Source organism: Ctenocephalides felis, unplaced genomic scaffold (assembly GCF_003426905.1).
Source record: "Ctenocephalides felis isolate EL2017-DRISC unplaced genomic scaffold, ASM342690v1 CF-g0.4_SCAFFOLD_01886, whole genome shotgun sequence".
Taxonomy (NCBI): Eukaryota; Metazoa; Arthropoda; class Insecta; order Siphonaptera; family Pulicidae; genus Ctenocephalides; species Ctenocephalides felis.
Genome location: NW_020538040.1, coordinates 81088610 through 81115793, shown reverse-complemented (window position 1 = coordinate 81115793; position 27184 = coordinate 81088610). Strand labels below are relative to the sequence as shown.

General features: G+C 29.7%; 1 protein-coding gene across 1 annotated transcript in view; it reads left to right on the top strand.

Annotated features, from left to right (window-relative positions):
- The window catches only part of LOC113377292, a 116906-nt gene that overhangs the window by 68726 nt on the left and 20996 nt on the right, over nucleotides 1–27184 (top strand). The window contains exon 2 of the mRNA XM_026617551.1: nucleotides 25894–26041. Within this exon, the coding sequence (XP_026473336.1) occupies nucleotides 25983–26041 (59 nt within the window). The 5' untranslated portion in view covers nucleotides 25894–25982. The remainder of the gene's footprint in view (nucleotides 1–25893; nucleotides 26042–27184) is intronic.

Below are 27184 nucleotides of genomic sequence, written 5' to 3'. Positions count from 1 at the left end.
TAATATCAGTAGAATTTCGGTGTGCTCACCTCTTCAAACAATTCTTGAATGCATGCGCATGTTGTTTAACTTCCGTGTTGTAATTGATGTTGCGAAAGAGCTCGATACATCAATCAGATAGGAACAATTGAAAGTTAATCAATCATCAAACTCATCGAATTGGAATATGTGCATTCAACATTTAAATGAATCCAGAGTACTGTGATTGACACGGAAATTTTTTGTGCTCATTACAGCGTACATCAAGAAAAATAAATAAATTTATTTTGGAACAGTTAAATTATTACATCAATATGCTTCGTTTCGTATTACTTAACTTAAATGTGTATCGATTTTATTTTATGATTTTTCAAGTGTAGTTTTTTGCACAGACGAAACCTAGAAAACTTTTACCATAAAAATGTTCAAATAAAAATTTTATTGAACATCCAAATATAATAATAATATTGTACGTAGTAAAATTATGTACGCAAAAATTTTCTGATATCTTCATAAATTACAATATTCGTGGATTTACGAAATGCGCATTCTCTATGAGAAATGATGATGAATGCCAATTTTGTCATTGCTGTCCAAGTTATAAATTTTACAAACTAAAACAAATGGCATTTATATAATTGATTTATGCAGCTGTTTCTTTTTTTTAAATTTGTATTTTTGCTATATAAAACTTCAAAATTAAAACTCTTACAATAGTAATGTTATAAAATGGAATTACTAAACCATAAAATGTTTTATAAAGTTTCTATAAAATTTTGTGAGATATTTTTTTTTGGTAATTATAGATATGTTTTTACTGATATTATATATATATATATATATATATATATATATATATATATATATATGTTGTTTAATATATATATATATAGGGCAATATTTGAAGGGCAATATTTGCTCCTCCTATAAACTCGTTTGTTAATAATAGTTTTTTTATTATTTTACACAAAGTTAGTGTTTATATCAATTTTCACATCATAATTAATTTTTTTGTTTTTCCTGGTTTGGTATGTATAATTTCCTCCTTTTATATATTTATATTTATCATCACTTGTTCATTATGTTAAATGTTTTTAGATTACTGAATGATGACACACATCAAGTGTCGAAACGTATAATTGAATAAATAATTTTGTTATTTAATCTTTTTTAATTCGACTGTTGGGCTGCTAAAAAATTTACAAATATGTATCAACGTCGACGAAACTTTCAACATATATATATATATATATATATATATATATATATATAGTGTTTTATATAGTGTTTTATTGTATTAAAAAATAACACAGAACCCATTGCATAGATAAATTAATATAAATTTAACAGTAAGTATAACTGTTAATAATATTGTTAGTACATTCAATAAAATTTCAATACGATGAGAGTAATTTTTAGGGAACTGATTGTAAGATTATTTGTAATATATGCAAAAAAAAAACAAACACATTTTGTGAATTTGGTGGTCTACGATTCATTTATCTGCAAATATATTTTGATATAATTATAATAAATTTCTTGTAACGATATTTTTTCATTTTTCATTTCTATTGATTGCGCAAGTAAAACTATACATTTCAACATACTCGAAATTTCAAGTACAGATTAGTTCAAGAGATCTTTAATTTGTGTTGAGTATATCCTATATTATTTTGCGCATTTATTTTATATTATGAGAATTATTTGTTTAAAAAAATATAGTTAACGCTATTGCTAAATCATTCATCGGTTATCCCATGTTGGCAATTAAGCATTTTAATTCATGGAAACTATCATCGCGTTTCATACTATTAATTATATTCAGCTCACGAAGAACTTTGTTTGCGTATCACATTAAGCATTTATTTCCATATTAAATTTCTCATTGAAATTGATTATTTATTATTGACACGAGCTATATTAATGTAGTTATACGCGTATGTGATTAAATAAATTTATTTGCCATGACGCGTTTAAAGTTTGCATTTATTTAATGAAATCCATACATAGGCAAATATCTGAATGCAGGTATTTGACACTCCATGACCAGAATATGATTCATTAACGATATATATATAATAAAAAAATTAGAATTAATAATTTATAAAACATTTGCCAATAACTGCAGACTGTTTTTCTAAAGCAAACTGTTTAGCATGTGCTATAGGTATATATTCTGTAAAAACTATGATAACTTTAGATTCGTAGCAGAGACGTTGTTTTTCTTTTAACACAATTTTCTTGAGCAACTGCTATCAAAAAAGTGAAAACTTCTGTTTTATATAAAGTTTATTTTATCGAAGCACCTTCCGAGTTTATAATTCAAAACTAATTTTGAATGTTAACTAACTAATGAACCGTGAACTTAATTAAGTTAATTAAATATTAGAGATCACTACATTGGCAGAATTTTCTTGTGTTATTTTCATTTGGAATATAAGAAATTTTCTGTCTTTAAAAACTAAGAGTTACGATCATTTGTTGTTATTGCTTGATAGTATCATTTTTGTTAATAATTTTAGTGAAAGCAATTTACAACAGTATCCACATTTTAAAATATTTGTAGAATTGATTTTCGTTTCATAAAATGAGATGAATTGATTGAACTTTCATTGAATAAACGAAATACACATGTATATATATTTATAAACATATATACGTTTATATAAATATAAATATATAAAGATATGTAAAGATTTTAAAAAAATCATATTAAAATTATAAAAATTACAAAAAAATAAAAATTAATAAAAATATCTTGAAGTGATCAATTTTTTCTATTAATCATTGTCAATTAATCATTAATTTTTATCACTATGTGTATAATTTATATATGTGTGTATTTTTCTAAAAATTGGTCCCTACTTGTGCACGAGGAGCGTTAGTCTATTGCTAGTGTACTATAAATGCACAACTCATATCTATTTTATGTGAAGATAGAGAATTTTATAGAGTCTTGCTCTCTATGCTATATTTTATGTAAATAGCGATATAAATTGAGAACAGAAACGTTCCATGATTCTGGAGCAACTTTATATGTTCAACACGACGAAATTTCACCAATTGTGTTTCCTCAAGCATGCTTTTTCCCTTTATTGTAAGCATTAAGTATATTTGTAACCATCCGTATTGAAAAACGATAAAATACTTTTTAGCTTATTATTTTCTCTAAATCCACATTAGCAGAACCAATTCACCGCTGCTGAAAGTAAGTTTATATTCTATAATATAAGTATAGAGTAGTTCACATAAGTGCAATTTGGCAGCAAATTCAATATCGCTATCGAAAATAGCTTACTTAATATTGGATTTTTTTTAACTAGACTTCACTATATATTTACGCTATATCTTGAATATATCGTAAAGCCTATATAGGGTGTGGCGGAGCACAAAGGTCAAATTTGACTTTGTGCATTTATATTGTCAAAACCAAAAAATAATGTCACAACAAATAACACATATCATACAAACAACTGTCTGACTATCTACAGTAAAACTTCCAGCTAATTCATAATTCCAGAAATGTGTTTTTTGCTGTTTTTTTTTTAATTTGTCACCCGGTCCTTTTCACTTCATAGCAAGGGTAAAATGGGACAGCCAGGGGCAAAATGTTCAATGTCTTATTTTTACAAAAAGGGATTTTATTAAGTAATAGCTACATTGTTCAACCAATGCAAAATAAAAAATTTATGGGTACATTTTTTGCAGAGAACACTGTATATAACCTTTATCTGGTATATTGTCAGAAGTATTCATTAGCAGAGTTGGTATAACTGTTTATATAATTTCTCTTGTAAAATTGGTTTTTAAACTAATTTACATTTTTATTTACTATTCGTTATTTTGTCACTTTTTTATGAACTATTTGTATTTGTGGGTTTGCCAGGGTAAAGATTCAGTGGATATTTTCATTCCACCTAGATGTGAGCTTATATAAAGGCTATATGAAAAACACTCAAAATTAACAATTAAACCTAATAAAACAATTAAATAACATATACTTCAGAATTATATTAAGGTCTCGTAAACTAAACAGTGCTCAACCAAAAAAACTAACAACAAAACAAAATACTTTTGTTATAGATTTTCTAACATTGCGGTTTATCTCCTGATCGCAATATCGTAAGAATTAAGGTGATGGCTGATTATACATCCTTTTCTCTTTACTTTCAAATGTTGTTAAAACTAGCTGTAAGTGGAATTCTGTCTTAAGGCCATTAAGGCATCGTGCCTTGAGGCAAATTGCTGGAACTTCCCGTACTAAAAATTATTTTTTTAAAAACAATTAACATTTTTGAAAAAAATTTACTTCGAAAAAATTAGATTTTTGAGAAACTATAAATTTGACAAAAAATTACTTTTTTTGAAAACAATTTTTTTTTTTGAAAAGAAAAATGTTTTCTTCATTTTGACATATTTTGGAAATTCTTAAGGTTTTTTCAAAGCAATCGTACTGCTTTCACTGCATAAACACGAAATATCAAAGCGCGTAAGCGCCGCATCGGCATCTAACGCGTAAACATTGGTACGGAACCCATGGGAATGTAAACAAAATTTATACTTATTGTTAAAATCTCTATAAAATATCTGATAATTTGATGTGCATATGTCTAATGATCATTTTTGACCGCCAAATGGCTCATTTTTTTACTTTTTCCTCCATATCTCCGAAGTCGTTGGATCTGCCTTTCCAAAATTTTGAACAGTTCTTCATTTAGTCAATACAAATAAAATTTTTTTTGAATTATTCAAACCGGACGCTCCGTTCTCTTAAAAACTGAGTTACCGTTTTTGGCACTTTTTGCCCCGTATCTTCGGAACGGCTAGACCTACCTTTGCCAAAAACTAATCAGCACGTCTCCTTATCAATACGAATCGAATGTTTTTTAAATTATTCAAATGGGTTGATTCGTGTTCCCGAAATCGTCGACGAAAATTTGTATCCGCACATACATACACACACACATACATCCATTTTTTCTAAGGTATGCCAAAATGTTCAGAAACCTTTGAAACGTAAAGATATATAAAAATTTTCATTTTCGATTTTTTTGCGATTACTATAACTTGCCCTACGGGAAGTTAAAAATTCTTAACTTCACATGTGTTTGAGATATAGGTGGTGGATCGATTTACACGCGGGCTTTAAGCCCCGCTATATCTATGTATATTATTCATAAGCTATACTCATAAAAATGAAGCTTTGGCAAAAAATCATCAAAACCAAATATTAATGTTTCTGTCCCAATTTCTCCTCGTTGTCGTTATCATACGGTTGATTCGTAGATACTCGTAGATCTAGATCGTAGCACGGACGTGCAATTGATATGTTTTGCGAGCGGTCGTTGCCGGCGCGATACGATGAGATTGGCGTCGTGATGTCGAATGCGAGAATATGACTATGACTCGGACGGAACTAATGGCCCGCGGTCGGTTTGCTCGGTGGATGGTCCGCCGCGGCGCGCCGGTCCGCTGCCTGGCGTGCGTTTCCTCGCTCATCCTTCCCAGGGATGCTTCGGCCGGATGTGTTGCGTGCTTCCATTAGGTATAGACAAGACAACATATATATTCACTTTGTGCGATCCCCGCGGACTCGGCACCGCGGTGCGACATTAAAGTTCTCTTTCGCACCGAGGATTCTGCTGCCGTGTCGCATTAATATACACACTGCTCCCTAAGGTACTGAACTCTAATTCTGCTTTGCAGCATGATGGCTGCGTTAAAGCTAAAAACTGTCATTGAAAAAAATTCTACGGGAATGACGTTTCTCTTACTTACATAACATACATAAATTTATTTATACTCGTACATCAAGAAGTGTAACTGGAAAAATAAGCAAATGTGAAGAGTGAAATATAGTTATTTCAAAATATTACTAAAACTAGTGGGGCGCATGCATGGCATCGTGCCTTAAGGCAAATTGCTGGAACTTCCCAAAAATTATTTTTTTTAAAAAGATTAATATTTTTGAAAAAAATTTACTCTAAAAATTAGATTTTTGAGAAACTATAAATTTACATTTTTTGAAAAAAAAAGAATGTTTGAAGAAAAAATTATTTTAAAATATTTTGGAAATTCATAACATTTTTTTCAAAGCAATCGTACTGCTTTAACCGCATAGAGACGAAATATCGAAGCGCGTAAGCGCCGCGTCGCCGTCTAACGGATAAACATTGGTACGGAACCCATAGGAATGTAAACAAAATTTATACTTATTGTTAAAATCTCTATAAAATATCTGATAAATTGATGTGCATATGTATAATGATCATTTTTGACCGCCAAATGGCTTTTTTTTTACTTTTTTTACTAGATCTTCGAAACCGCTAGACATACCTTCATGAAAATTTGATCAGTTCTTCATCTTGTTAATACAAGTAAAATGTTCTTAATCGGACACCTCGTTCTCTTATAAACTGATTTACCGTTTTGCACTTTTTGCCTTCCGATATCTTCGGAACGGCTGGACCTGCCTTCGCCAAAAACTAATCAGCACGTCTCCTCATCAATACGAATCGAATGTTTTTTAAATTATTCAAATCACTTCATCCGTGTTTCCGAAATCGTCGACGAAAATTTATATCCGAACACACACACATACACGCATACACACACATGCAAACACACATACATCCATTTTTTTCTAAGGTATGCCAAAATGTTAAGAAGGTTTTGAAACGTAAAGATATATAAAAATTTTCATTTTCGATTTTTTTGTGATTACTGTAACTTGCCCTACGGGAAGTTAATAAATTGATTATAATCACACACACATTAGTTTTCAATTTCAATATATTTTTTATATTAAAGCAATATTTAAAATTCTCGTGTCATTTTGTTTGTCGCAGTACTCTTCCAACACAATTTGGCCAATTTTTATAAAATTTTATAATCAGGTTCAATCGGCCAACTTCTATATCCTGCTTTCAGTCAATGAATTTTTTTTACTGAATTTAGATGTAGATTATTTTGGAACTTGTACAAAAGCTTAAAATTAACTTAAAAAACGTCTTTTAATTAAGAGTTATCCACCTCTGACATTTTTTTAACATCCCGTAGGGTAAGTTAAAGTAATCATCCAAAAATCGAAAATGAAAAGGTTTGCATTGCTTTACGTTTCACAGGTTTGCAAAAGTTAGTCCAGCCATTTTGGAGATTCAGAGTAAAGAGTGCACAAAATGAAAATAAAGTTTTTAAGAGAACGGAGCATCCGATTTGAATGATTCAAAAAACATTTCACTTGTACTGACGTAATAAAGAATTGACTAAATTTTTGCAAAGGAAAGGCCATCGTAAATCCAGAAAAAAATCAAATGGGTACCAAAAACTTTCAAGAAATTTCAAAGAATTATTAGTTGTTTATTCGTATTTTCAAAATTGTCAAATTATTCAAAAAACTGCATAATTTTCAAAAAAGGCAGTTTGTTCATTTTTTTTCAATTTTTTTCTTTCTAAGCTCTTAGATATTTTAAATTACGGTACGAAAGTTATACTTTTGTACTGATGATCAATATAAATAACAACATGTATATGTTTTTGCACCTCACCTTTAATATTAATCGTAGGCAAACTATAAAGATCTTTTATAAATCTTGAAAATACTGATTTGCAATATTGTTACAAAAATAATGATATAGTATTGATCTATGTTTATTATAATATAAATATATATATATATATATATATATATACATATAAAGCCATGTAAATTTTATAGTCTCTGGGTAGCATATTTCAAACATGAAAGAGGTAATAAAATTCGTGACCCTTGTCGACATTACTGAAGTACAAGTAAAAACTCTTTCGTAAATTATATTTTTGTTCTTATATTTTGTATATGCATCGTCGTTTGCAATATCATTTGTGCATTAATATTTAAAATTATACCTACAATATATTCCATACGACAAAATGATATGTTGATACATCAAGGGAATGTCTCTGGCAATCTAAAAAAGTTATATGTTTAATATAGTATTTGCTATATGAAAGATATGAACAGATTGAAAACAAAAACTTTATTACCTACTAAAAATAGTTTATTTGAGACATGTGGTATGATTCGAGATAATCCTACACTTTTGTTAAACCAATTGGATATTATAGAAATCGCTTTTAAATTTGTAGCAAATAAACATTTTTTTTAAATGTAAAGATTATGAAGGAACATTTCCTTGCAACGATAAATATAATTTATATAGTTCGTATCATATAACTTTTCAAATACATCAAAAGGGCTTTGGAATAGTGATAACTATCATTGCCTCACTGTTATCTTTATATTCTATATTTCAATATTATATTTAATATCAATTTGACCTAGTGAAATATTAAATTAAAAAGACCACACAAACTTATGTTATGCGATTTTAGTTGCCTTCTGTGAAAACTATCAAGATTAGTTGTAAGTGTCATTTTTGATGATAAATGTTTCTGAAATATAGGTCTATTGCGATTGCGAATAATAAAAATAAAGAGGGGTCATGTAAGGAACATTTAAATAATAATTCACTGTCAAAATTAAAATAATATCTCAGGTATATTTCGAACATAGCATTTGTTTTTTAGCGTATCCGGTTGAACCTTAGACCTTATACTACTTATACTAATGTAGTATAAGGTGTATGGGTTGAGCAGATTAAAAGATTTAGCTATACGTATATTACACAAGAGTTTTGTTACTTCATTTATATCTGTAGTTCTGAAAGAAAAAAACGTTCGTCGTGATCAATAAGAAATTGACAGTTCTTTCCTTAGGTAAATAATGCATCACGTGCAGTAGGTACCATTTCTCAAACAGTTATGTGTTTGTATGTAGGGAAGCTCGTTTCTGCTCGGACACCCCATTGAGCTTTATTAGAAAGTTGTAAAAATGCACATCTGAGTTTAGTTTACTAACCCAGATGTGTTCGAAGCTTTACGACTTTATATTTCCGCCGGACTGTATGTTATTTTGATAAACGGAATATATTTTTACCAAGCTACGACGAAGCAAGGAAAATGCATTTCCGATTTGCGCTTGTACATGTATCTATACTTATTCGTTTTGTACCAAGTGCATATATATCATGTATATAATTATTAATTAAAAATGTAACTTAATGTGTGCTAGCATCTCAAGTAAACGATGTTATTTAATTAAAACAAAATATCACACACCCAAGAACCAGAAATTAATTTTCCGTAGGGTAAATTTTCATATATCTTTACGTTTCAATAGCATCTAAATATTTTGGCATGCCTTAGAAAAGAATGAATGTATGTGTGTGTCTCCGGCTACAAATTTTTGTCGACGATTTCGGAAACACGGATCAACAGATTTGAATAATTCAAAAAAGATTTGATTTCTATTGATGGGTAGTCGTTTTGAAGACACGCCGCAAAAAGTGCCAAAAATTGAAATTCAGTTTTTGAGATTTCGGAGTGTCCGATTTGAATAATTCAAAAAGCATTTATTTGTATTGATGAAGTGAAGGGAATCGAAGGCAGGTACAGCGGTGTCGGAAAAATGAAAATATGACATTTGATGGTCAAACATAATGATTAGACATACGCATATAAAATTATCAGATATTTTTTAGAGATTTCAATAATAACATATTTTGTTAACATTTGCTATGCATTTATTTCTATGCATGTTATCCGTTTGGCTGCAACGCAGCCCTTATAATAAACATAATTATTATAAAATTTTTAGTGGGATTTCAATTATAATAGTGATTTGGAAAAACTAATAAAGGAAAATTCATATCCGATTCAATATGAACGACTAAATCTCACTAAGTCTAAGTCATTTATAAGTTTATAGCGGAACTAACTGCTATATTCAATTTTATTGGAATTTTTTATGACGATAACCGGATTTTACAATATCGTATAATTATAATAATTATAAATGATTTGTATTTTTATCTTAATACGATATTTTAGAAAATCGATGGAAATTGCAAAGCATTTTACTATATAAAAGCACCATATCATGTACATTAGTACAACAGGAATATCAATTATTTTACTTTGCGAAAGAAAGAAGTTTTTTTGTGATAGAATAAGATATATAAATTTCTTATCTCAAATAGTCCTTAATAGAATATTATGTAATCATGTTATGTATTTGAATATCATGTAATCATACATTCATTGTGTAGTACTTCAGACAACAAAGTTTCGATGCTAACCAAACAAGACAATTGTTTCAATATATCTTATTGTGAGTAGATGCTGCACAAATAAGTAAAGTTACATCAATATAAATACACCCACACTTTATATATATATATATATATATATATATATATATATATGTATATATGTGTGTGTGTGTTAGAAGTTGGAAATTTAGTTTATATTCACATTGAATTAGAAATCAATATTGCTAAAAGAAATATTTGAATTATTAATGACATAATCTTGATATTTGAAAGTCACCGAGTTGATCGAGAAGAATTGACAATATATTTATTTGAAATCAATCAATATCAAAATGCTATCAATTGCCAATTAACTTGATCAACCATTGCTACTTGATCTTCTGAATATTTTTAAATTTTTTATCCGTAGTATGATACCGTGTATTTTATTCCCAACTATTAATTGCATTTTAGCCGAGAAAGAGCATTACGAAAAAAGGATTTGGCGACCAATATTTACACGCTTTGAAGGTTGATAATAACTAGACTTTCACTATTTTTGCATTGATTTAATTACTTTGAAAACATTGTTTAACAGTTAAGTACAAAATAACCGCGTGACTAAACTTTACCGGAAACTAATAAACATCAAATTGTATTTTTTTGACAAATTTTCACGACGAATTTGGATCTGTTTGCTCTTGGGCGTCCCAATTCATTCTTTCTACGGGGAAAAGGACCAGGTTACAATTGTTTAAAAAACAGCAAAAAACACATTTCTACTATGATGAATTATCTGTGAATTTTACTGAACATAATCAGTTAGTTGTTTATTTGATATTTATTATTTGTTGTGATATAATTGATTTGGTTTTCACAATATAATTGCTCAAAGTCAAATTGGATCTTTGTACCAAGCTTACCCTACCTAAAAGGTTAACTTTTATGATGGCACTGAATATTTGTATCTCGTCAAATAATGCAAACCTGATGAGGCTTATTATATAGAGTGTACCTGTTTAAAATTATAATTCTAATTGCGAGAATTTCAAAGACGTCGAATACGATACGGGCGTGCGAAACGTGACGACCTAAATGAACCACTTGACTAAATTTAACTCGGCTGCGAATTCCTCGGGGGCGCTCTCGAAAAGAACAGATGAACTAGGACAAATATCGACGGTAACTTAATACGCTCTCTTCGGATAAATAATCGGCGTCCGTCGGCCAGATTATCGCGTCACCTCGCGCCAGACACGCGCGGTCGTCCGGGGTGTGTACTAATAGTGCTGGGGCGACCCGAGCCCAAATCGGTCCGATCGATCTTGTTCCGATTTGACTGAAGCCTGAGTTATTAACACTAGATTGACTGAAAAAGTAATTTTGATAGCGTATTAATTTCAATTACACCACTGGTAGTATTAGTAAATCGGTGAAAGTTGCCAATTTGTAAACCAATATTTTATACAAAAATAAGTGAGAAATTTAACAATAATACAAAGTATTTGTAAAAAGGTATTTAATTCATATTAATTATTAATCATAATTTAAATTTTAAAAATTTATTTCAAAGTTTAATATGTTTTGATTTTAATAAAGCGAGCAAATTTAAACCTGCGAATATTTTTGAGATGGTTTCTCGCCTTTCTTTTATTACATTAGTTTTTGTGTCTATATTATATTGTATACTAAACATGAATATAAATATATATTATACGAAAATTAATAATTTTTTAAAAACATTTGAAAGCATTAAAAATTTGAAAATTTTCATTTTTTTAGAATTTTCAAAATTTTTGAAAATTTTAAATATTAATCAATTTTTTTGAAAATGTTGAAAACATTTGAATTTTAAAAGAAATATTTTATATAATTTAATAAACATCGAAGCGCGGAAGCGCCGCGTCATGTTTAACTCACGGTTAAACATTATAAAAATTGGTACAGAACCTATGGAAATGTAAACAAAATTTGTACTTACTATTAAAATCTCTATAAAAAATCTGATAATTTGATATGCATATGTCTAACGTTTATTTTTGACCGCCAACTGGCGTTTTTTTAACTTTTTTATTGGATTCCCGGACCGCTGGACCTGCCTTCTCAATAATTTAATCAATTCTTTATTTGACCAAGGCAAGTGAAATCATTCAATTCGGATGATCCACTCTATCAACAACTGGATTGCCATTTTATGCATTTTATGTCCCGTATCTTCGAAACGGCTGGACCTGGCTTTGCCAAAAACTAATCAGCACATTTCACACTCAATAGGAATCGATTGTTTTTTAAATCATTCAAATTGGTTATTTTCAAAATCGTGGATGAAAAATTGTATCCGCACATACACACATACATAAATCATTTTTTCCTAAGGTATGCCCAAATGTTTAGGGAGTGTTGAAGATATAGAACAATTTTCATTAAGGGGGGCGATACATGTAACAAGAAAAAAAAAATCGATTTTTTTTTTCATAAATCGTTACAATAACATCTCAAAAATATGCCTGTAAATATTCAAAACAAAATTATCAATATTTATACAATAAAAACTCATTTAAGTGCCACGCCTCAACTCGACGCTTGAGTGCTATTGTACTCTTATCTGTTTCTGTGTCAAAACTTTAAACGCGTTTTTCTCAAAACGACATTTTTGAAATTTGCGGGCGTGATAACTCAAAAAGTTCTCAACCGATTCCAATGAAATTTTGCACACATCTACTTTACAGTAATAGCTTCTAGTTAAACCTCAAACATTCCAAAAAATTTTTGTAAATTAACCCTTTTACCAAAAAAACCATTGAAAAAAAGGTGAAAAATCGAACTTTTTTTTTCTAAGGTGTGCCAATTTACGATTTTGTGACTTTATTTTTTTTTGGTTTAACTAGAAGATATATGTTTTATGAACACGTACAAACTAATTTTTTTAAATTCAGATCACCGTACGAAAAGTGAGAACGCCCGCAAATTGATGGCGTTTTCCGAGAGGGTCTTGGCAGATTTATTTTTACGGCAGCCATTTAAAAAAAAAAATTAAAAAAAAATTTTTTTTGTGTATTTTAATATATAATAAATAACCCTAAAAAAGTTCAAAAAGATTCAATCATTCCTTCCCAGTTTAAAAAGTCCTCAAAAAATGGTAAAAATTAAGGCGATTACATGTATCGCCCCCCTTAACAATTACTATAACTTACTCTACGAAAATTTAAATATTAACAAATATTAAACAAGTATAGCGTACTATGTTAAAACGCATATCGTCATTTCTGTAAATCCATGTTTTTACAGAACATTAGTTCATATTACATATATGATATACTCATTTTCAATCAGCGAGAAGAAAGATTTTTTCGTGAAAATCCTATCAGCCGCTGTAGTCAAATAGTAGTTGTCGCTAAAGTGGTGTCGTGTCGGCAAGAAAGGTCTTTGTCGAGAAGCTGAATACGCGCCCGGCGTCCGCTTCGGGGCCGCTAGTGTGTAACGCGTTCGGCGCGGCCGGTTGAGCTCGAGAAGACATGGGCTTGCAAACATGATGATATAAAATAACGAGCGAATAGAATAATTTACGTCGTTCCGCAGGGAAATAAAACCGCATAGTCCGTTCGCACAGTGCGGCGCGTTGGAGACCGCGCCGGTGCTGGCGGTGGTGACTAGGTCGGGTTCTTCGCATACGCAGAAACACATGCATGACAATGACATCCTCGCGCTTCAACACCGGTTTACATCAAAAATTCATCCCTCTACAACTGACTCGCAATAGGTGAATGGATGATGTTTACACGAACCGCTGACACTTCAGTCAGGCTCATTATAATTGTTGTTTTATTATTTCATGAAGTTTTAACCTTGCCATTACTTTGGATGGTATTGTCTCGTAGAAAATACTTCCGATGTTTCTAATTTACTAGAATGTATATTTATCAACAAATTATTTTTATGTGTCATACCAAAACTGTTCAGTTGCTGGTTTATTGAGTATTTTTTATGTACTTACTGTTTTTTAACTTCCCGTGGGGTAAGTTATTGTAATGGGCCGAAAATCGAAATTGAAAATTTTTACATTTCTCGACGATTTGAAGGTTTCTGAACATTTTGGCATACCTCAGAAAAAATGGATGTGTGTGTGTGTGTATGCATGTATGGATACAAATTTCCAGTCACGTTTTCGGGCGCACGGATCAACCGATTTGAATGGTTCAAAAAACATTCGATTCCTATTGATAGGGAAAAGAGCTGATTAGTTTTTGGCAAAGGCAGGTCCAGCCGTTTCGGAGATACGAAGCAAAGAGTGCAGTAAATAGAAATCGAGTTTTTGAGAGAACGGAGTATCCGATTTGAATGATCTAAAAAACATTCAATTAACAATGATTGGGAGAAGTGTTTATTATTTTTGGGCAAAGGCAGGCCAGCCATTTCGAAGATACGGAGCTAAATATGTAAAAAATGGCAGTTTTTGAGAGAGCTAAGCGTTCGATTTAAGTGATTCAAAGAACTTTCTGCTTGTCTTAACAAAATAATTGATTTTGGAAAATAAAATTTTTGTTTTAATTTTTTTTTTTCAAAAAAAAATGTTTTTGTATATCGAAAATAATTCAGATTTTATTTTTAATTCTGACTAAAGTCCTAATATACTTTAAACAAATAATTTCAACTTTGCAAATCAGTTTATATAATTCTTATAAATATTAGACAATGTTACAATATTAACAATAATCTATTTGAAAACATTCAGTATTCCACGAACATTTCGTTACGGTACGGGAAGTTACAGCAATTTGCCTTAAGGCACGATGCCATACACCCCACTAGTTTATGTTAAGCTTATTTAATACATTAGTGCACTTAAAATTCGTTTATTATATCATATATATTACTGCTATTTATTTTAATGCGATAAAGTATTTGTGATATTTTTGAGTAGGTACGCAGTAAAAAATTTTATGAAAGATTTTCAATATCCAAGTTAGGGTAGACTGGGTACGGTTGTACCAAGGTGCAGTAGTGCCAGTCGTCATAAAAACTAAACTGAGGGAGAAAGATGAAGTATGTTAGTTCGATCAAGATTATATTATTACATTGAGTCAACGTCATGATCTGTAGACCACTTTACTTTCAAAGACTCAAAAGTAAGTTTTTTATTCGATTCCTTTAAAAATAACTTTAACGTGTATACATAGATCACTTCATTTGTTATTTCACTGTAAGTTGAACATTAGTAGATATTTACCAGCAATTAGTTTTTGCGTAGATAATTTAAATTAATTACTAAAAATCTAACTTAACTAAGCCAGAATACTAAAGAAAAAGGGAAAAGAAAATTAAATATAAGAAAAAAGTTTTTACAAAGATTTTCTAGTTAACTTAAAATTAGTTGTTATATATTGTTATATTATATTCATAATCTTTGTTTAAATGTTGTGTTGTGCTACATAGTTCAGACAATGAAAGTTGCTACAAATTATTTTGGTGTCACAGCGGTTCTGGGGGTGTGTGATTTGATTTTACTAATCCATCGTATTTATGGACAGTGTTTTAGTATTTTCACGTAGACAAATATTCAAATTACTATTTAATTCACTTTTCTCTGGAAAATTAACAAAATTATTGCTGATCAAAAAAACGTGACACAATTGTACCCAGTCTCCCCTACTATACTATTTTGGCTATATACAAATCAAATTATACAATTCAATAAATTAATATTGTAATCATTTAAAATTTTTAATACTCAAAAGCGAGAATTTTACTAAAAAACGAACCTACAGCGGAGAAAGCATTTATTCATATCACTTAATAAATATTTGCTCTAATTAAAGTTAATGGAGTAACGATCCAAGTACAATAGTTGAATACCTAATAATATATTTAGCTAATTTCCTGTATATAACTATTTTAACTCTATTGTTTTAAATGCTTTTTAAAAAATTTATATAACACGCTGGCCACACTACGTTTTTTCAGTCTACGTGCGAGATACAAAAATTCGAGTTATCAATTATTTTCGTTTGTGTATGTAGTTAAATACCACATGCATTATCTGAATTAAATAAAACCATAGAACTAACCATAAACCAATTACTTTATACAAAACAAAGTAATTATATTTTTACAACAGCGAACATTTGTTGATTTTTTATATCATTCTTTTATATTTGACTATGGAAATATGATGAATATATCATCACCAAATGCAAGAGAGTAATTTACATTTTGTTAATAAAATAGCGAATAGTTTGAAAAATGATACTCTTCATTGGTAGATGTCCTATTAAAATAAAAAATATTTGTTACAAAACAGGGGCATAGGGAAAAGTAGAAAAATATACACAATGCCGCTGTACTCTACCGATGCTATTACATATAATCATACATTTGAGGATTAATCACATCGGTTTTGTTCACTAAAATATTTCGAAAATGAATTTGTTATTGTCCTTTGAATGAAATAAAGAGAATGAATGAAATGAATGAAACATATGAAGTACCTCAAAAATTAATGAAAAGGATGCAAGTCCTATGGGTGACGGGTGATAATAAACTCGATTTAAAATGTAATAACATATTATAAACTGTAGTATAAAACATGTTGAATATCACTTTAATATGCATCAGTCAGTGTCTCTCAGATCTCACATCTCACGAAATTACGGAATTGAATACAGTCAATATTTCAATACACTTTTCTAGAATCTAGAAGAATCCAACTCTTTGCATATAATCGACAAATGGGTATTGTGTAACTGATTTGTTTCCCAAGAAGCATCAAACCCCTAATATGCATCAGTCTACGTTTCTCTATTTATAACTTACGTTTTACTATAAAAAGTTGATTATTAAACGAAATCCAAATTATACTTAGTGTCTTGAATTTTTAGAAACTTATATATAACAAATATTATTATTTATCGAATATTTCAAAGTTTGCTTCTCAAATGTAGCCAGCATAATCCGTATAATTAATCTACCGTCTAGTGCTGACCTAATATATTTTGTTCGTGTGTTATAGGTGAAGCGGGGCTTAAAGATCCGCAGATAAAATTTATTATTTTTTTAATTCGTTAGAAACTTCTGAATCTAACTTACAAATAATAATACACCTTATAAAATATTTTTTTAATTTAAAATTATGGAAATGTTTTTTTGTTGTTTTGCAAAAACTTGTCACCCGGTCCTTTTTACACATATGCAAGGTAAAATAGAACGGCCACGGGGAAACAAAGCCAGTGTCATATTTTTAATTTAAAGGGATTTTACGAAATAATAGCTACATTATTCAACCAATGCAAAATATAAAACTCATGGGTGCATTTTTTACAGTGATAACACTGTATATAACCTTGATCTGGTATTTCATCAGAAATATTAATCAGCAGATTTGAAATAATTATTTATTTGATTTTTCTCTTGTAAAATTGCTATTTTAACTAATTTACTTCTTATTTACTATTTTTTATTGCAGACACCGTTGCCAGGGTAAATGTTCAGTTGGTCTTTTTTTACCCCAACCGCGTGTAAGCTTTTTATATGTTATATAAAAAACGTTTAAAACTAACCTAATTTTAATGGCCCATCTTAAAAAACAATTAAATAACGTATACTTAAAAATTATATTAAGATTTTGTAAACTAAATACAGTACAGTGCTCACAATAAAAATATTACAACTAAAGAAAATACTTTTGTTATGGATTTTCATACATTGCCGTTTATCTCCCAATAGCAATGTGGTAAGAACCAAAGTGAGGGCTGCTTATATATCTTTTTACCTCTACTTTCGAATATTGGTGTTAAAAATTCTTAACTGTTGTAATTCCTTAAAGTTAATTTAATTCTTAAAAGTTGTTTCAGAGATATCAGTGGTGGAACTTTCTACCCCGCTCTGCCCTATTCTTAATATAACTTATATAATAATATATAATACTATATTTAACGTATCAAATATATATGTTATATAAGCATATGATATATTTTCAGCCATCCATTCAATAATAATAAAAGTTTTATTAAAGGATAATGGCTTTATTTAATTTGCAACCGATTCGAGGTTAGGTTCGACTCATCTTTAGTGCTAAAGATACAAAAATCTAAAAATAAAACATAAACTCTGAAATACTTTCTTCATATTGAATTCAAAACATAGCTACAAAACTAGAAAATATAAAAGAAATATGAAAAGACTATAATAAGGGCGTGGAACTAAATTTGTTTGAATAAGTATTGTTTCTTTTGCCGATGTCGCTGTTTATAATCTTCTTTTTCATTAGTTGCTATGCGAATGCATGGCTCGTCATACAATTGTGCTGGCATGTAAAGAGATTAAAATCCATTTTTCTACGTTTACAAAACGTAATAAATATTCGAAATCATTGATTGAGTTGCATTGTTCACTTCTATACGCATTTGTGTCGTAACAGGATACAATCTGAAATCTTTGTCTCTCTCGATATAAATAATTTACGTGGAAACGTTGTCACATAATCAACGCTCGACGAGATTATCCGTTCTTTTTCATATGATTTTCATCTTTTTTCATCTGCTCTCGTAAACGTTTCTGCGCTCTAGTCGTATGTACAATCATAAACATGAGAAATGTATTGATGATATGAGGGTTTTGACAAAAATCATAAATCTTCGGGCTATGCTTGTGTGCCATATCGAAAAACGTCAAATAAATCACACGTACCCTGTGTATCGTCGTTGGCAATTATTTCCAATCTCTTTTCTTTGTAGAAAGAAGTGTAATACTTTGACATTTTACACTTTACTCTGTACATAGGTTTCATACATATACATTGGGAAGTGGAATTCTTCTGCAAAAGAGCAGCAAATGATATAAGATATTGAGTGCGCGATTTGGTTGTAAATTACATTTTTGTAAACACATTACGAAAACTGTTCAGTGAAAATTGCTATTTTGTTTTATTATTAACGATGGACAAGTTTATATTCGTGCCAGAAATCCGGTTTGTAAATTTTGTCTCCTCGACGTCGCAACTCTGAATCGTTGGAGACCGAAATTTAACCGAAATGTATAAAAATGTGCTTATGCATGTTAGCCTAAAATTGACTTTCATACATTCAACATTTTCTCAAAAACATCTTAAAAAAATTGAAAGCTATTCAATGAAACTCGATTAGAAGTTCGCGTTGATTAGTTTATCGTGAATATATTTCGCTTTCGATAAAAATTTTTATGCACGTTTCAGTCAAAAACCTATTTTGAAACTTCAAAAACTATTTAAAAGATATTAGTTGAAAATCGTATTTATTATTCGTTAAATAAAATCTGACAATTTCGGTGAATCTTTATATGATTATATTGTTTATGGTATTAATTAGTAATCTGAAATATTGTAATCCCAAAACTGTTAGTTTGTTAAAACTCATTAAACTTTGGAATAATAGACTTTTAGAACATACGATTTTCATTAATGTATGACATTTAAGCTATTTATCGAAAACTAGCATGTTTAGCAAATTTGTAATAATTTTTTACATTGTGAGGTCTTACATCAAGCAACTTCTCTGCTGGCAAAATGCTACTCACATCTAGTTTTTTATGCATTTTAATACATATTATATATAATTGAAGGTTTATATTAAATAAGGACATATAGTTTGCACTACATAACATGCACCCGGTAAGATTTAACGGAATTACATATTTAAGTACATATTAATTTTTAAAGCTTTAAGCCAATTTTGAATGAAAAAATTAAAAAGATTCTAATTATTAATAAAGTTTTTATTATGGAATATTCTGAGCTTTTCTTTCAATAAGCACATGTTAAAAATATTTGTTATGAAATATTCTACACTGTTCTAGAATATAACATTAGTATATATTAAAATATATTAAGAGAATACATCTTTTTATCTCTTCCTACCCACTTTTGTTACAACATACAGGTTATTGATAAATTTAGAGTACTGTCAAGTACTTCTTAAAATTATTTCGAAGTATTCTTATACTCTGGGATAGATGCCTTAATAATTTTAAATAGCTTGTACATTTTCATCCTGAATTAATTATCTTGCTAATCATATGAGATTGACTATATGGGAATATCTAAATTTCCCTTCGTTGTTTTGTTATATGATATTTTAATTAAGGTAAACTTAGTTTACAAGTCTTACAGATCTTGCTTATTATATAACATCCATAAATAGCACGAGCATCAAAACATTATTAATCATTTACATCAAGCGAAGTTATTAGAGGGAGAACATAAATTCGGAACAATTAAATTACACATGCTGCTTTCGAGATGAGAAAATATTTCATCATTCAGTAACACGCGTTCTGATGATATTTGAAAAATAGTAAAGTTGATATTTTGTTATAAAATTAGTCCTAAAAGTTATTTTGAAAACGCGTCGGGCAGCAATATATAAAATATAGGGCAGGAAATAATTAAAAAATTAAATTGTTTTCTACTTATAGGCTTAAGTAAATTGTATATTTATCAGCCCTCTATGGATTCCAACTTTTTCTTTATGGATTCAAATTTTCAGGTCAAATTTCAATTTTTTTCATTTTTTTATTTTACTAAATAATTATGGCTATTTTAGTGAGATGATGCATAAATCTTAGTTCTAGAACGTTATCCAGATAACCAATATAAATATTTATTACCCTTGCTGGGCTTTTCAACCTACAAATAACATTTTCATACGCAGAAGTGTACACATTATAGACCGCTGTAATTTGAAAGTCTCATAATTCATTAATACCATAAAAATTGTTTACACAGATTTTTTTTTTATTTGCATATATGTATAGACTTATAATTACTGTTATATGTGATTCTCTAATTTTTTGTGTAAAACAATAATTCGGCCAATCGAGGGTTTTATTTGATTCTACCGGTTTCCGGCTCGATATCTACTTGAGCCAGCCTGATATCAAGCAGTACCAGTATCATATTTTTGCTTGAGCTTATAGATTTCAAATAGGTGATTGGGCATAGCTGACATACATATTTACATCGTTATTAAAAAAAAATATGTAGTATAATATTGCTCTCTAGAAACACTAGGTTAAAGAAAAAAAAATTATTACAACATTTTTTATTGCACATTAAATTCTTTCAAGATATGCAAAAGGGATGAAAAGTTCTAATATTATAGTAATATTATTTTAAATTTCTTGCTATGAGCATCTCATCTAAAATAATTATTTGAATTGTTATTACAGTTTAATGTATATCAAATACTGATATGGCAAAGATTTGATTGGCTTCTAAAAAAGACAGTGAAGTAGTATCATTTGATCAATGGCTCAAATGACTCTTTATTTTTTATTGCTGTTTAAATGGCAATAATAAAACAATACACATATTACATTTGATTAACAACCTGGTGATACTGTCCTATTTGCCGTATATTTTCCACCGTACTAACATAAGCGAATACATTCAGGCGCTTAAGTCTATTTGTATCTCTAATAAAGGTGAATAAATAAAGACACTTTTTTCTTGTAACCGATGCTGGTATTGAAATCTTTAGAATTTTCGAATGCAAATCGTGTTGGAGTTCTCTCCTCTCATTGTGTCCTCCTTGTAGTGCTCTTTGCCGCCTCGGAGGTGGCGATCTATTCATTGGAGAGGAAACGCTCAGCCTGTACATCAGCCGCACATTGCTCGCGATCACGCACACGCCTATAAATGAATTGTAACGAAATATTTCATTCGTGCACCTGACGGAGTTCTCGCGCTCTTTTCGTCTTTTCACTCACAAATGCCGAGCACTTCTTCCTCAATATTTCACACTGTCATCTCGTCGACGACGCCTGACTCATGAGCCATGAGCCATGAGCCATGAGTCTCGTCGAGACTAAAATCATCCTCTGTACCTGATTCTGATTGCATGCTTCTTCATATTTACTTGTACCCATAATTTATTGATCTGCTATCATCCAAAACGTAAGTTCCCTAGATTAACAAAACTTGCATCAATCTAAATCATGATTGCTTAGTTGATAGCGATCCGAAGTCCCTAAAATTAATTAATTGTCTTTAAATTCAAATCTATCATTTATAGTACACTTTCGTTGTATCATGATAATTGTTATCACCATATTGTCTATGACAACAAGTTCTGAAAAACTTTCTTTTCAAGAAAAAATCAAATATATTCAACTTTGTTTAAATTTTAATATGTTAACTGGTGTGATTTATTTTGAAAAATGTCCACATGGTGTTGATATGGAGTATCAAATACGTACTACAACCAAGGCAAATAATTCTAATTTAAATTTTTACTACTATAATTTATAATAGTAATTTATATTTATAATTTATAATAGTAATTTATAAATATGTAGCGATTCTATGATTAATATTATAATTAGAGCAGAGGCGGGTCCGCGGGTAAGATAGTCTATTTCCGATATTTCAAAAACAAATAAATTTGAGAATTTTTAACAATAATATTCGAAAGTAAAAGGAAAAAGATGTATAACCAGCACTGTTGTTTAGTTTACAGGAACTTACTACAACACTTAGGTGTACATTATTTAAATTTTTTATGAGATGTGTTGTTATTTTTAAGTTCGAAACAACTGATTTTTTTACATATGTCACTTCTATAAAAACTTACATTGAATATAAAAGAAACTCAAGTTGACAAAGGCAATTTTGCACGAGATAAGTTAAATAAATAGTTATTCCTACTATGCTGACGTATATTTTTGACAAAATACCCGATCAAGGTTATATACAGTGTACCCATGAAATCTAAATTTTACATTGAAGTAATAATATAACTATTATTTCGTAAAATCTCTTTAAAATTAAAAATCAGATATTGGACCTATTTGCCTTCTGGCACTTTTGCCTCGCCTATGGGATAAGAAGGACCAGGAGACAATTTTTTGAAAAATTACAAAAAAACACAAATTTATACAATGAATTTAATTAGCTTTTAAGAGTTTTATTGAACATTGTCAGATACATGTTTGTTTGGTATGTGTTATTTGTAGTGATATAATTTGTTTAGTTTTTGCAATATAATTGCTCAAAGTCAAATTTGTACCCCGCCCTAACCTTAATATAAGAATAAGCTTTTATGAACTATTTTATAAATGCATCAGTCAGATAAAAATGTGTGATTGAAATTGATAAAACATGAATGACATAAAAATAATAATAAAAGATACGCAAAATTGTCCTTATTCTAATATGTCAATTTGTCCAGATCTGCGAAAGTGAAGAAATATTTTTCGAACGCTGTTTCTATCCTTACGCTAAAATAATATAATAAGCACGTGCGACAAAGGAATATTCCTTTTATCTACAATTTTATATAATTTTTTGCAATTTTCATAATGTCAAAGATAATTATTTTATTATACTGGATTACTTCGACGGAAGTCTTACGTATAGGTTAAGTATAGTTAAGTTGGATAGAAAATAATTTAATTCACGTGTAAACTTATTAAAAGTCGTACATATGCACCAGTCTGTTCAGTCTTCAGGCGTGCAGCGCATTAACGACCTAATGTATAAAAATTAAATTTGCGTTTATTAAAGAAAATTTAGAACTGTTTAGTTTCCGCCGACCGTTTCTGCGCTGTATTATTTATTGTTTGTATTCAAAGTCGGTGCGATATATATACATATATGTATATATGTATGTATAAGAATTATGCAAACATATTGATCCATGTGAAAAATAAATCACCAATGATGAAAACTTTTATCGTATTTGTATATATCACATAAAACATACGCTCATAATATAAAGCATTCCGATCATTTTTCCCCTATTGAATTCGAGTATTTTAATAATTTTGTAATTGCTCTGAATGCAAACAAGAAAATATTTCGGTAATATTTCAATATAATTTTTGACACAAAATGATAGTTTTATTCATGACTGACAGGTCAATGTAAAATATTGATGTTTTTGACATATGCGCATGTTTAATAAAATTTAATCATGATTTGCTCACGTTTTTCTCATTGAAACGAGCATTCGATTTAAAATATCTCTCTTTTTAGCTTTAATCTGGAATTTATATAAATAAAGATTTTTTGGAATAATAAATCGAATAAATTAATAGCTAATAGAAAGTAATATTAACTTTATTGCGCTATTCTGATGATCTTTTTTTAAACTATTTCTAAAAAAACTATATATAAACTAGATTAGAATGTTATTTTTTTATATATTTGATATGTGATAGTATTGAACTTAACTGTCCTGAAAAAAATTAGGAAAAAAAATATTTCACGTTGAAAATTATAAGCTTTTAAGTGTAACCTGGAGCTTTGGTGAAGTTATGATCATTTTTTGTTTATAGTGGTTAGTTTTTACAAATTTTGTTGATTTAACCCTTTCGACTCGGATGCCGCCGCTCCGGCGGCATAGTCATTTTACCGTTGCGCTCGGATGCCGCCGCTCCGGCGGCAAATCGTGTCGGCGACGACTCGTCGCAAACTAAACTTACATTTAATTTTTTTTTATTTTTTAAAAATTAATTTACTATTACATTCATTTATTGATTGATTTATTAATTTTATAAATAAATATATAACAAAATTAATTTATTAGCTCATGATCCCCATAATTCTAATAAAGATCTGTGAAGAAATGATTTTTTAAACAATATAGCATGGTTTTGAGTGCAATTTTTTTTAATTTTCAAAATTTTCTATTTTATTATCATAATAACTATATTTAAAAGCAATATAACCACATTTTGAAAAAATCCCATACAAAAAAAAATTCCGAGTTGAGAGATAAGTATAGCACTATAATATTCCGAGCGCAGCGTACCGACTGGCAGTCCGACTCCCGAGTCGAAAGGGTTAAACTTTGGAACCGTAACCGTGAACAAAATTTCTAGAACCACAGTCAAAAACAATAACATAATTGCTCCTAGTTTTCAAGAATTAAGACTTTTTGTTGAACTGTGAATTTTTAAAAATAGATCGACAAAATAATGTATATGACTAATGTACGTAGTGGTGTTGTCGAGCTAGAACGCGCCGGAACGTCGTTCCGGCAAATCGTTTTTGGGCCGTTTTTAAATTTTTTTTTAAAAAATCGCTACGTACAGAAAATGATTTAATTAATGAATTTTATAAATTATAATTCAACTAATTCAAATTAAGTGTTCCTGTTATTCTAATAAACATACACATATGTGTACTAAATAGGTTTTGTAATATATTTTGTTTCTTTCCTTTTTGAACGGAACCGGAATAATCATGAGAACCGGTTTTTGAACCGGATTATGAACCGGTTTTTTAAATTTAACGAGCCGGCGAAAAAATACTGAATGTACGTGTATACAAAGTCAACAAATAAACAATAAAAAACTAGTAAAATACTTGATAATTTTTTTATTGAAAAATTTTGAGTAAAAAAATAAAAATCTAAAAATAACATGGTTATTTCTTGTGCATTTTACTCACATTTAGTTGAAACTATCTCTCGCACGTTGAGGCTTGTGCGTATAACAAACATTTGAACTGGTTGTGAGTAAAATGTACTAGAAAAATCATGTCATTCTTAGATATTGCGTACTTCATTATGAAAATTATATAGACATATTTTTTGTATCCCAATAATAATTTTGCTAGTTCTTAAATACATTTGTAATATATTGGCAATGATCGATTGAATGGTGTGTCACCAGATGTAGCTATATGTTAGCTAGAAATGTGAGTGTATGTTCTATGGGGTACATTGTACATTGTACCCCACAGAACTGTTGCAACGATCCGCCTGAGTCTCGGTCGTGTAGGTGCAGATAAATAAATTCTCTTTGCTTGCAGATTCGGCGAGTGCACTGTACATAGTCGAGCTCGCGGTGCCTCCCGTCGCGGACCCGCGGGACAACGTTACGTTGTCATGTCGTTTCGACATGGGCAACGACCGACTCTACTCAGTCAAATGGTATAAAGATGAGGAGGAATTCTTCAGGTTAGTTCTAACCATAACCTATAATATATATATATATATATATATATATATATATATACATATATATTTATTTATTTATTGAACAAGTGGTTAAGTTGAATTTCTACCAAAGTTTACGTAGCATCTTCAACTTTGTCTCTCATAAGACAAATCGCATTGACCAGTTAGATATGAAAACTAATCAATATTTAAGTACTTCTGACAATATTTTAATAATTAATTGCCGCCCGATCTTACCCCATTATTCGAACTTTCTAATGCTACACGCTCAGAAAAATAAGATCTAAACAATCACAATTAAGATTTAGCAATTTTCAAAATTGTTACATAGAACTCTATCCAGAGAGAAATAGAATCATAGAATATAATCAAGAACTCTATCATGCAATGTTTTACCAAAATCATCAAAACAAAATTTATTTGGAAATTGACTTTTAACTTCTCCTTGTACGCTTTTAAAGTGCGCAATTAATGGACCGATTCTGCCGCACAACAGACCAAATAGGAGGTAATGTTACGCTCCAACTTGCATGCTACTGAATTATACTAAATTTTGTCAAAATGTTATGTATTTGCTGCGCACTAAGGCGTTTTACACATAAACTGCAACGTCACTTGTATGTTAAGAAGCTGGTTCAGAAAGGCCGTCTTATCTAAGATCGTTTTTTGACATTTGTGCGGTTTCTAGGTTAAGTTTTTTATCTGACCTGAGAAAAACGCCTGACTGCGCAGCACCCAGATGGCTTTTGACAATATTTAGAACGATTTACTATGGATAGTTCTACATAACATAGCCTCCCCATGACATCGGTGTGTTGTACGGCAGAATCGGTCTAGCAGTTTCATGAACTGTTAATATTATCACTTTGTTGATCGTTTAAGATTTAACTTTTGTTCTTATGGCCGAATGTTGCTGACCAAATCTGCTGTTATAAGACCCGCCAAATCTTTCGGTGTAAAAATATAGAGATATCAATAACCGGTCTACAAAGTTTTAATAATAATTTTTACATAAATCTTCTATAGTTAAGCAATGGCGTAATGTATACAGACATGTGCTAGCACCATCTACTTCTACTTCCGGGTTCAATGGTTTGATGCCAAATTTCCATTTGAAGTTATAGATATCAAATATAACCTCAA